General features: G+C 35.7%; 1 protein-coding gene across 7 annotated transcripts; it reads left to right on the top strand.

The window, feature by feature from the left end:
- Positions 1 to 598: 598 nt before the first annotated feature.
- On the top strand, positions 599 to 10,809 carry LOC132029750 (tRNA (cytosine(38)-C(5))-methyltransferase 2). Of its 7 annotated transcripts, XR_009407909.1 has the most exons (10): positions 599 to 876; positions 2,154 to 2,253; positions 2,299 to 2,483; positions 2,597 to 2,719; positions 4,868 to 5,183; positions 5,284 to 5,385; positions 5,562 to 5,698; positions 8,492 to 8,698; positions 8,882 to 8,947; positions 9,057 to 9,119. XR_009407909.1 is itself a non-coding variant. In XM_059419088.1 (9 exons), the coding sequence occupies exons 1-9, from the start codon at positions 700 to 702 to the stop codon at positions 9,972 to 9,974; spliced, it is 1,206 nt and encodes a 401-aa protein (XP_059275071.1). In that variant the 5' UTR covers positions 602 to 699; the 3' UTR covers positions 9,975 to 10,809. The 7 variants fall into 7 exon arrangements, 5 of the variants coding, with proteins under 5 accessions (XP_059275074.1, XP_059275075.1, XP_059275073.1 ...); XR_009407910.1 differs by lacking the exons at positions 5,562 to 5,698; positions 8,492 to 8,698 and adding an exon at positions 9,896 to 9,969 and having other exon boundaries at positions 9,057 to 9,121; XM_059419088.1 differs by lacking the exons at positions 5,562 to 5,698; positions 8,492 to 8,698 and adding an exon at positions 9,896 to 10,809 and having other exon boundaries at positions 602 to 876; positions 5,291 to 5,385; positions 9,057 to 9,121.
- The last annotated feature ends 1,402 nt before the right edge of the window (positions 10,810 to 12,211 follow it).

The following is a 12,211-nucleotide window of genomic DNA, read 5'->3' on the forward strand; positions in this document are numbered from 1 at the left end:
GTATAATTAATAGTCTAATGTTAAGCATTTCTAGTTGGAAAAGATCTAAAAACACATATAAAAAATCACGTCGGAAATGGTCTCAATGCATATCACAAAGACAAAATCTACCTAAAATAAAGAAAGTAGGAAAAGAAGAAAAGAAAGAACCGATAACATTGAATAACAATTTACAAAAAAACTGATTTTTTATGCTAGCCATAGAGAGGTGCCACATCACCTTATCTATGCCTAGCTTTATATTACATATAAATTCTATTAGAGTAGGCTGTATTGACAGTGTAGTAATTTTATAAACAGGGACCGTTGGCCATGAGAATTATTCAATTTTTTTTAACTAAATTTTTTCCACTTTATTTGGCCATGAAAATCAGTTGTATTTAGAAATTAGAAAACACCTAACACCCTATTTTCACTTTCAGTACATTGAACTAGCCAATTACTTTTTTCGTAAAATTATAACCAAACACAACTCTAACTTCAAAAAATTCTAAATGAAGTGAAAAATATTTGGTTTCTATGACCAAACCCCTGCTTAAATACGTCAAGCAGCGTTGTATAATAGGACCAAAATAGATTAATTCTAAAACTTAAGGGACACTTCTTTTTGGGTTAAAAACTCTTGAACCTTATTACGGAACACCCCCTCCGACCGAACAAATATCGGTCTAACTTGCAAAGCTGTGAATCCCATTGTTGATGGAGTTGGAAGGTTCTAGAAAGCCATTGCGAGTGCTGGAGTTCTACAGTGGAATTGGCGGCATGCGATATTCTCTCCTCAAAGCTGACGTCAACGCCACCGTTGTTGAAGCTTTTGACATAAATGACCTCGCTAATGACGTTTATCAGCACAATTTCGGTCACCGCCCTTTTCAGGTATTGTTCTGTTTTGTGTTAATGATTAATTTACTTTATACTTATTCAAGTATTGTTACCTGTCTCGTTAGTTTTACTTACCCTATGACAGCGTCACAATAGTAATTCAACCTAGTACGAGAGGAACCGTTGATTCACACAATTGGTCATCATGCCAGTAGCGAGATGCTGACTAAACGCCTCTAAGTCAGAATACGAGCTAGAAGCGATGCATGAAGGAAAAAATACTGTGTCTGAGGCTAAGTTTGGAACATTAGTTTAGCTAATGCAAAAGTTTAGTGGATAAAATATCATATCAGAGTTGAAAGTTTGGTAAATTTATTGAATTTGAACTTTTGAAACTGGTGAAAGATTGTATACAAGTGTTGTTAGTGAAATGATATCCAACATTTTGGACGTATCAAAATTTGAAGAATGTCACGTAAATTAGGATTGAGGAGTAGCTTTTTCCAGTCTTTATTTTGTTGATGAACACAACGGAGAAAATACAGTCCTGTCGGTGTGTATTCAAATAGTACTAGTTTATTCAATTAGTTGTTTTTGGCAATTTGAATGGAGTAATTTTTTCTTTCTAAGACTAATAGATACTCCGTCCGTCCCAAAATAAGTGTTGCTTTATAAAAAGAATTTGTCCCAAAATAAGTGTCGCTTTAGGAATTCAAGACAAAAAATAGTAGTAATTGTTTCCAACTATACTCTGTATTTAAGAACTATTTCTTCTTAATAGTGCTCAATTCTCAAGAAAAATCTATAAATAGGGGTAACTTAGTAAACTATACCTTGTATTTATTGTTTTTCTTAATGGGCGTGAAATGAGCTAAAACGACGCTTATTTTGGGACGGAGGGAGTACTGTTCTAGTAACATAGGTATCATTAGGAGTTTCTTCTCTATTCAACAACCTTATTTCTTTTCTCTTAAATTTAGTTTTTGTTTGTCTTTGGGGTCGAAAATTCGAAGTATTCAGTATTTATTGAAGGAACATTTCTGGCATACCTAAGTTTTTCTGATTCCTTTTCTATACAGAGAAGTAAATGTGAGTTCTCCATTACTATGTATGAAAAGTTTACTTTTTTCTTCTCACATGAAAAATAACGTGGACGCTCAATTTGAAATGGAGGGAGCATTTTAATCTATTGAATTTTAGACAAATGTCACTGATAATTTGTACTTACCAAAAAGAATTTCACTGAGAATTTGTTCATCCACTGGTTGTTTCAGACGTTCTTATGATACTTAACTAGTATTAATAAAGTTTATATTTTTGGGTTATAATAGGGTAACATTCAGACTCTGAGTGCCGTTAATCTTGACAGCTACAACGCTGATGCTTGGTTACTTTCTCCTCCTTGTCAGCCATATACTCGACAAGGTGATGAATTGCATTCCCCCACTGTTTTATAGCCGTGATGTCTGGGCAGGCAATTGCATTCCCCCATTCCCTTATGGCCATATGAACTGAAATCTTTTTGTTACATTTTTGTGTCAGGACTCCAGAAAGGTTCTAGTGATGCGCGGGCATCATCATTTCTTAAAATTCTGGAACTTATACCACAGCTATTGCGGCCTCCATCATATCTTTTTGTGGAAAATGTAGTAGGATTTGAGGTTTGTATCTTTCCAATCCACCTATGTTTTTACTAAGTTTATCCAACTATCTTATGCCATATTGGGGCAGATGGTCATCTTAGGATATGTAAAGCCTTTTTCCTTTATTGCAGACTTCTGATACCCATGCGATATTGGTCGAAATATTGGAAAAGAATAGTTTTGTTATACAAGAATTTATCTTGAGTCCACTGCAATTTGGACTGCCATATTCTCGGCCTCGTTATTATTGCTTGGTATGTCTCTATGTCTTCTCTTTGAGTTTGTATCACTAATATGGACTGGTTGTCCATCTTCATCACATGTATGTTTTCACTCATTGTGCGTGTTCTGGACTTTTTTTATTTTTAATTTTTTTAAAGAGTTGTCTATCAGTAATGTTGTTAATATTTTGTGTATGTATTACACTTATTAATGTTTTAAAATGAAATGAACTGACTAGAGCAGAATAGTAACAAAGGATTCATATACCCAACCCAACTAGTTTTTGATTGAGGTATAGTTAATTGTGTGATGTATTACACTTATATGATTTATGATAAATGATTGAGCTGCATTATGGAAACTGACTGAAACTTCCTCTTTGAAGACAAAAATCTTTTGTGTGAAACAGATTACTGAGGAGCACAAAAAATAAAATAAAAATAAAATAAAGAAATTGGGAGAGAACTTGAGAATTTCTTCATTTTGGCTTATGAAGCTAACCAACATGTTTAAATAAAAGTTCTCATATTTTCTCCAGCAAATGGACGGGAAAGGATAGGTAGTTTAACCTACTGGTTTTGTTGGTTCTTCTCAGATACTAAATTTAACAAATTAAAACTTGTAAGTTGCATCTTTCACAATCTAAAGTGCATTGTGCTTAAGTAAACATGTTGTGCGGAGCAAAACATATCGTTTTATTTGATTACAAAGTGTCAAAGTCAATGCTCATATTTGGCATAGACGAGCAAAGACAAAACTCTTAGTCAAATACTTAACATCTAGTAACTGACATGGTTCCTCTAAAATTTTCGAATGATATTCAGTACACGAGAGTTTTCTGTTAACTGCTTCTTCAGTTACCTTTTTTCATATGCTTAAAAATCATTACAAGTAATCTTATTATAGATTACAGTTGGATGCTTCGTTTATAAAGAACTTGGATCACGTAGTTGACTAACATTTTTAAGGTAAAAATGCAGTACTGATTTGATTTTAGGCTAGATGTAGCTTGGTATACCTTGTTGTAGTAATTGGTTCAAGTTGCCCCCGGGCTTTGGTGTATTGGTAAGAGAGCGATCCGTAATGTGTAGATTAGGCGCATGTCACGAGTTCAAAAGTTGCGGTAGATGAAACCCATTGAGCGGAGAAGGGTAGAGGTCCTAGAGGGGCGAGTCCATTATCCACTGAGTTCTGAACCATGCACCAAAGCTCTCGAGAATTTCTTTATTATTAAGAAAATGTAATTTGAGTTATCCTTAAGTTAGTCCATTATTCTTACTTGTCATGTCCATTAAACCCATAGGCAACAAACAACTATGTAGTATTTCCTCTGTTACAATTTATGTGGCATATTTTCCTTTTTAGTCTGTCCCAAAAAGAATATCATACTTCCTTATTTAGAAACAACCTGACTTTAAACTTCCATTTTACCCTTAAATGAGATGATTTATAGCCACACAAATGTCTATGGCTTTTTCTTTCTTAACCTCTGCGCCCAATCACTAGCACATAATCTAGGACGGAGGGATTATTGGAAGAGTGTATATGACTTTATGGACAGGCTTATAGATTGCAGAAGACCTGCTTGAGTTGGAAAGTAAATAATCAACACCTTTTTGTCATTCTTAACACTATGGGAGTAAACTGGGTAATGCCAAGGAGCTCAATGGAGCTACTGCAGGGCTGGCTCTTTGATGGGATGGGAAAGGGAAAGGTGAAAACCTTAGCTCATCCCCTCTGCTATTTTGTGAACCATTTGGAAGTATGCAAGAATTTTTGGAAGCAAAACCAAATATGTAATTAGCATCAAGTACTGATGTATCTCTATTTTTTTTCTTTTTGGTGTAACATGGCTATTGCAAATGATATAGATGCCATGTCAGATTTTTTGGGCTCTTTTCACTTGAGCAGTGATGATCTGCTCTCTCTGTATATACCTTTACAGCACTTTCTTGTTGCTGTGTTTTTCAATAAAGTAACCTTTAACAATCAAACAAATTGTTAAAGACTAGTTAGACATGGGAGTTTAGTATAATTAGGACGCAAATGTGGTTTATTGGCGACCAAAAATCATTGCTATGTAAGTTCTATCCTTGTTTATATAATGCAATCAACTAATGGTTATTGATTATTTATTTATTTTGCAAAACACAAGAATCACTGGAAATACTTTACTGCAGGCCAAAAGGAAACCTTTATCCTTTGAAGTACCTGAATTTAACAATCAGCTTCTTCGGACCCCTGGCCCTTTACTTGGACAGACTGAAAGCACAGTGGAAAAGGAACATCTGCAGTCACCAGAGTACTGGGATGAGCTGCTTCAAGCTTGTCAACCTGTAGATGATTTCCTTGCATTTAAAACTTTTGGTAATGGGAAGGACTCATCAACTTACTCTTTCCATGCCAATGATTCTGCAAAATCAGATAGAAGTGATGAGGAAAATAATGTATACTTTGTTCCGTCAAGTCTAATTGAAAGATGGGGAAGTGCCATGGGTATCCTTCTTCCTGTTGATTCCTACAGCTTCCTCGGTTTCTTATGTCATAATATAGCTCTGTCTGCTCGTCAATTGTTATTTGGCTACATCCTTAAAAGATCACAGATATTGTCTATCCTCATTCAAAGCGTTGCTGTTGTTTTACAAAAAGCTATTACAGATATGTGAAAGGTACTGGCTCCCTGTTGGCAACTGTCCAGGTAAAGCTTTAAAGTATCATCCTGTTGTTTATTTTTCTCCTTGAATATGTTTTCTTTTTTCTGTTATTTTTTATAATATAATATAACAATTAAGAAAGTCACCGTAGCTTCTAAAAGTTGGTTTCACTACTCCATGGGATTACCTTGATATTATTTCTTGTTTCGGTTTTCCGTAGAAATGGAGAAGGAAACTGAATAGCTGGATGCAAATTTTTGGTAACTCTAAGAAACATAAGATATCAGACATGCAACCATGCTTCTGCATAACATGGAGGATAAATTGATTGCTGTTCTTCGCAGCCCATTACAATAAGTAGTTCCGCATAGTTTTATGAGAGTTTTAGCTTATCTTTTATGCCTCTTTCTGTGTTTAAATTAATCCAAGACCCTCACTTGATCTCTTTATTTCTGTGAGACCCATGTGCGTCTTGTTCACGATGATCACATGGGTTCGTTTTTACCACAAGTTGTGGTTGTTATGGAGGTTATCTCTCTTCCCTCCCCCTCAACTGCCAAATGTTCTTTTAGATGTTAGATATTAGAGTAATAGGAGCAGTTATAGCACCTAAGGAAGTTCTAGCCGTCAATGAAGGTGGAATGAAGACTATAAGAGACGAGAATTACATTATGTTAAATACAACTAATAATATTTATGTGAGGACTGTCATTGCTTGCCAAGTGGCATTTGTGGGGCCCACAATAATGCATCATTCATTTATCTCTCCCTCTCTCTACACACCAGCCTAGCAAACCCCCTACCCCCGCTCACCCCTTCTTTTTCTTTCATTTTGTTCTTCTTTCTCTCCTGCTCGTCACATCACCCCTATCCCGCTCCCATTAAACCATGTCACTAGTTTGTATCTCAGTTGGCTCTTGGTCACTGTTATCGATTGGGTCTTCTGTGCTCCTCTATTAATTGGGTGGAAATAATTAGACGAATGGATTATTAATTGAAGACATGAAAGTGGAAGATGGATTGACTATTGTGCCAAATAAGCCCAACTATGTACTCCCCTAAAAACAAAAACCTCACACAATAACTTAATTCCAACAAACAAATGTCAATTAGAATGATCTTTTACTCAGTTAAAATTTATTCTCTTGTCCAATTTGTTCCAAAAAGTTGTACAGTCATCCTTGGAAACATGTATGGGATAAAAATTCAAATGTGGTTGACAAGAAACTTGATAGCATTTAATTTGAGTTTACTTGAATAACCAGGTCCAATTGGGTATAACCCCTTTGGACAAAGCAGAATAATGTGCCAGGGCCATCGTGAATGGTGCTGTGGGGAGAGATATGTTGTTGTGCCAGCTTGGTTCAGGGGACCTACTTGTGGAAGGTTTTCTACCTAGAGGTTGTTGAGTGGATTTTGAGGTTGTTGTGCTTACCGGTTCCCTGAACTTCACTTAAAGATGCTGATGGATGAATGTTTATGGGAGGGGATGATGTGATACATGCTCGGGAGTTCAAAGAAATTGAAGATGGATATCTTCAACCCCACATGAACACCAAGAACAATTATGGAAAGCAATAAAAGGATAGAAGGATTAAGACAATTGTTGGGGTAAAAGCATACCTAAGTATTAATTACCTAGACATGTAAATGCAACCAAAAATCATAAATCTAGAATAGGAAGAAGAAAAGATTATTCTAGAATTGAAATGCAATCAATTAACTAAAAGAAACAATAAAGGGTATCTTGGAACTAATTAGATTAATATTCAAATAAGAGATACAAAAGGGAGAAAGAACATGAACTAGTAACTTGTAGTAACTTAAGAGTGGTTCAGTATGGGACAAATCCCCAACTCTCCAAGAGTAATCTAAACTCATCATCCAAAATAAACTCCCTTCAAAAAGAAAGACCAGATCCTCAATATGCTTATGTGGATATTTAAACAGTGGAGAACAAGGTCCAAGACAATTAGAAGCCCAAAAGGAGAAGGAAACCTCATGTCTTTAGTTAAAAAACATTTTAAGTATTTTTGCTTAGAATGATGAACCCTAGTATAAATAGGTTAATAGGTCTTTCTCTTCGAAGGGGGTTTATCTTGGATGATGAGTTGAGGTTACTCTTTGAGAGTTGGGGATTTGCTCCATACCTCCTCTTGGACCTTGCTTAAATTACTACACGTTAGTAATTCATGTATGAGCTCATATCCCTTCTCCCTTTGGATTGGATAATCTTATTTGAATGCTAATCTAACACTTGTTCTTCCTTCTCCTTTTGGGTTTCCAATTGCTTCGGACCTTGTTCTCCACTCTTTAAATATCCACATATTGTGGATCTTGAGGTTCTGAAAGAGCCTCTAATTTCATGATGGCCACCTCGTGTCCATCAGGGGATGTTAGGGAGATGGGTCGAGAAGGGGAAAAAAGAAGATGAAAATGAAAGAAAGAGAAGCAGTGGGCAGGAGAGGAGGTGTTGTGTGTGTGGGGGTGTGGGGGGGGGGGTGGAGGTTGCTGGGTAGTTGGGCTGGTGTGTGCAGAGATAAGGAGAGACAAATAATGCGTTTTTGTGGGCCCCACAACTTCCACTTGGCAAACAATGACGACCCTCTCAAGTATTAATATATAACACAAAGCAAAGTGTCTCATGACCCGAGTTCAAATTCAGCAGAGGCGAAAAAATTAATTTCTCCTGAGATTAAGTCTTGGTGGATGGAGTTATCCTGTACATTTACTAGTGGAAGGACGCGGATACCCAGTGTAATTGTCCTGATATGCACAAGTTGACCGGGAAAGCATCGTTGTAACAAAATTATTGTGGTCATTTATCTACTTGAAAAACAATTTATTTACTTGTACATTTTTTTTATTTGATAACTGTATAATATGTACTGCCCTGTTGGTTGGTTCTAGGTTTGCTTATGAAAGTAGGATTTCTTTGTGACTTACTTTTGTCTCTAATACTAAAATACTTAACTGTTCCTTCACTTGCTGAAGGCTGGTTTCTCTAGTTGCCAAGATGAAGTCCTGTGAATCTGAAAGTTTAGCTTTTTTTCTTTGATTCCCCGATTAATCAAAACGTTCCTTCTGTTTTATTTAGTTTGATCTGTATATTTTATACTTCTGTTGGACCACTCATTCTGTTCTCTCCAGTAGTGGTATTAATAGTCATTGTTTCGTCGCTTAAAACGATGCGAAACGAGGGTTTATTGCTTCATGGAGAAGCCATGCGCTTCAAACAATGATGTAAAAGTGATCTCAGCAAGAAGCATTCTCAATTTTGAGGATTTCAATTAGTAGCGGCACTATTGTACATCGGAGGCTGAAATTAGTTATTTTGATTGCAGTTTGGCTGTTATGGTACTAAACTCATATGTGTTCACTAGCTTTAAATTTTTCGTAACTTGTGCACTCAACTTAAAAGAAGCGTGCACTTCACTTCATGCTCTTCAAGCCTCATGAACCTTGTCATTATTTTTTGCTTTTCACTTTTGAAAATATTGCTCTCAAGTGATTTCATGGGGTACCATTTCATAAATACAGGAAAAGACAGAGAATAGAACACCTTCACTGCAGGATCTGTCTCTTAGATACTTCACACCTAGGGAGGTATTCATTCTCTTCAGTTTTGTGAAATAGCTCTCTTTTCTTACTTTTTAGCTTTCTTTGGGAAATAAAGCAATATAGATTCAAGACATCTAACGACTCTTGATTGTAGGTTGCGAATTTGCATTCTTTTCCAGAAGACTTCCAGTTTCCACAACAGATCAGTCTTCGCCAATGGTACATCTTCTTTCGCAGTACTCATACTTCATTATTAATGAATCATTTTTTCCTTAACTCTTGCTATCCTGTAGTTCAAATAGTTAGTCTATAATTGTTGTTTGTTATTCATAGAAAGTGATGTTGCATAGGCCTTAAGGACACTGTTGATCTTGGACTGAAATTTGTCCATATCCCTGTCCTGCTACTAGTCATTTTGACTTCTCTTATTTTAGAAACAGTGTGCCCCCTCCGCTTCATTTTATATAGTGGTGTTTGACTGGGCCCTGAGTTTAAGAAAGAAAGCCCTCAGTTTAAGTAAGAAAGAACTTTTTGTACATATCATCATTACCATTAGAACTTGTGGTCTTAAACACGCCATGACATTTTTATGTCTATAAGACTATATTATTAAGGGTAAAATGAGAAGTTTAAAATTAAAGAATTAAAATTAAAGAATTTCCATATACGGAAGGTGTCATTCATTTTGGAACTGACTACAACAGAGAGAGTGTCATATAACATGAAAAAGAGGGGAGTATATGATGTTTCTGATCATCTAATTGTTTGAGTTGGATAGAAGGCGATCAGACCTTATCTAGAACAGCATATTTACACAAAGTGAACAATTAAATTAACAAACAAACAAGTAACATTAATATGACGCCAAGTTGCCTTGTGATATTACAGTTCGTCCTGGGCTCCTGGCTTTACTTTGCGAGATTTTAGCAATTTTGTTCTGGGTTTCATAAAAGAATTGCTTGCTAACATATCCCTTTGGGTTTTTTGGTGCAGTTATGCAATGCTAGGAAACAGTTTAAGTGTGGGAGTGGTTGCTCCACTGCTTCAATATCTCTTTATCAACCCCTCATGATTATGATCATGCTATTATCTGAAACTCCATCCATACAAGTTTTGCTGGATGAAATTCACAGCTAACACATTTTTTCCCTAAACCTGATGGTCTAGTAGGACACACTATAAAAAAGCAGTGCTGACACATTGACGCAGAAGAACAATCTGTAGCCATCGTTTCTACGATCGTTGGTTAAGAACATTGAATCTTGAGAGGGTTGCATTTCGACTTCACGTGAGGAATGGGATGCCCCTTTTGCGTTCTGCTCATTCGCCATGTGCATAGAATGATTCTCGCTGCACTCAATACTTTGAAATGTATAAGATTGAAGCCATTGCCAGCAGCAAAAGTGCTAGCCTAATTTCATATCTAAAGATCAAGTGAGTTGGACTACCAAAAGTGTTCAAGGTTGGAAAGAAGTAAAACATTTGAATTAAGGGAAAGGAGATTTCATCAGTTCTTCTTGATTGAACAAGGTTAAAATAATCTGTTACTCAATATTGTAAATTTAAATGCTCTTGAGAAATATCTGTTGCATGCAAGTGCTCGTGCCCGAAGCTGCTTCAGTGGTACTGTTTTTTCTTAAGAAAACATTTTGTAGAACAATATTTTTCATTGAACTGAGTACGCGGTTTGAGAAAATTGAGTGCCTTGGCAGGCCCGAGACTGCTAGTGATTGAAACTAGCAGCCAAGTGTTCTCCTGCTGAATGATTGTTCTGACCTTTGTTCTTGAGCGACATCCGCAATGTGCTATTTAAGTTGGTGCATCATGTTATTTATCCGCTGTATTGATATCGACTGGTGGAAGTTATTACTTTTGAATCCTGAGCTTCAGTGCTTGTTCATGAAGAAGAGCCTTCTTCCCTAACAGATGTTCCATATTGAAGATTCTTGCTAGAACATTAGTTTATATTGGAAATAACACAGGTGTATAGCTTTTTACACCTAATTGCACCCGTTTAGCGAAGAAATAGGTTTTGCTTCTGTAGCACAGAAAAAAACATATTAACTGGTAGCACCAAAAGGTTTGTAGTGTTTACGCTAAGTTTAGTTAAATTAACATAGAAGGGAATATAAGGTCTACTAGAAATCCTATTTTTAATAAATAAAAAAATTAAATAGCAAGTAAAGTTATACAAACGTAAGTTAAAACGTTTTAGGGTTGCCGTCTGTTTCTCTCTGTTTTCCTACGCTTCTTCCTCTACTGTCAAGTCTTCCGGCTTAATTCTGAAATTCTGCATCACTCTCTTGTATCTCCATTGGAAATCAAAATTTTGGGAGTTCAGATTAAGAGCAACAGAGATATAGCAGCAATTGGCATATTCAATAGAATTATTTAGTTTGATTTGTGCTGAAAATCTTTAAGATGTTGAACATGAAAGAGATTCTCCTACACTTCAGTTCATTTAGTAACGCCACTAAGAGGATGTTTGAATTGGCTTTTTAGAAGTAGCTTATAAAGGCGAGTCCGGAGCCTAAAGGGTATAAAAATACATGGTATAAATCAAAAGGGGGTAGCCGAAAATATATATACCAAAAGGGGTATAATGTGGACTGATCCACGTTATACCCCAACTTTTTTTTTTTCCCTCTGTCAGAATCACAAAACGAAAAAAAAAAAAAAAAAAATTTTTTTTGTATAACGTGGATCAGTCCATGTTATACCCCTAATTCAGGAGACACTTTTAGCGGTGTAGCTGAGGCCAACCATGCTAAATGTTCGATCGCTGGAATCAAAGGGATCTGATTGCTCTTCTAGCAATTCTTGAACACTCATATCTTCTTCTAATTTTGTTCAACTTTTCTCTTTCTTCTTTTCTTTCTATTTTGCAAATTTAAATTCTCAAGTGAATTCTTCTTGCAATTTTACTTTTTTTTTTTTTTTTTTTAACTTACATAATATGAAAATTGAACGATCTGAAATGGAATATGATGGTATAGGATCCCAATTAATAATGACGATCTTTAGCGTTAGGCATCATAATTAATAAACAATCTCCTTTGTAGAATAAAATGTGGTTGGAATGTAAAACTATTTTTTCTCTTTCCTTGTAAGAAAGAAGAAGAAAGAATTAGGAAAGAAAAATTCTCTCAAAATAGCATTTAAAACTTTTACTAACTAATTTAAGGGTAACTTACACAAATGACTACACTTTGGGCTTTTTCCAAGCATAGCTACACTTTTACTAATTACATTTCGTAGCTACAGTAACGTGTATTCGAATTCGGTTGTATTTCGTTGTATTCAATTCGG

The sequence above is a fragment of the Lycium ferocissimum genome, chromosome 9 (assembly GCF_029784015.1).
Source record: "Lycium ferocissimum isolate CSIRO_LF1 chromosome 9, AGI_CSIRO_Lferr_CH_V1, whole genome shotgun sequence".
Lineage (NCBI taxonomy): Eukaryota > Viridiplantae > Streptophyta > Magnoliopsida > Solanales > Solanaceae > Lycium > Lycium ferocissimum.

What these genes read in the sequence shown, in the direction of transcription:
- LOC132029750 (XM_059419088.1), top strand. Translation starts at nt 700, where the DNA reads ATGGAGTTGGAAGGTTCTAGAAAGCCATTGCGAGTGCTGGAGTTCTAC. An exon ending in GGCCTCGTTATTATTGCTTG is followed by an intron (nt 2,720 to 4,867) that starts GTATGTCTCTAT and finishes ACTTTACTGCAG; the next exon opens with GCCAAAAGGAAACCTTTATC. An exon ending in CCCTGTTGGCAACTGTCCAG is followed by an intron (nt 5,386 to 8,881) that starts GTAAAGCTTTAA and finishes TCATAAATACAG; the next exon opens with GAAAAGACAGAGAATAGAAC.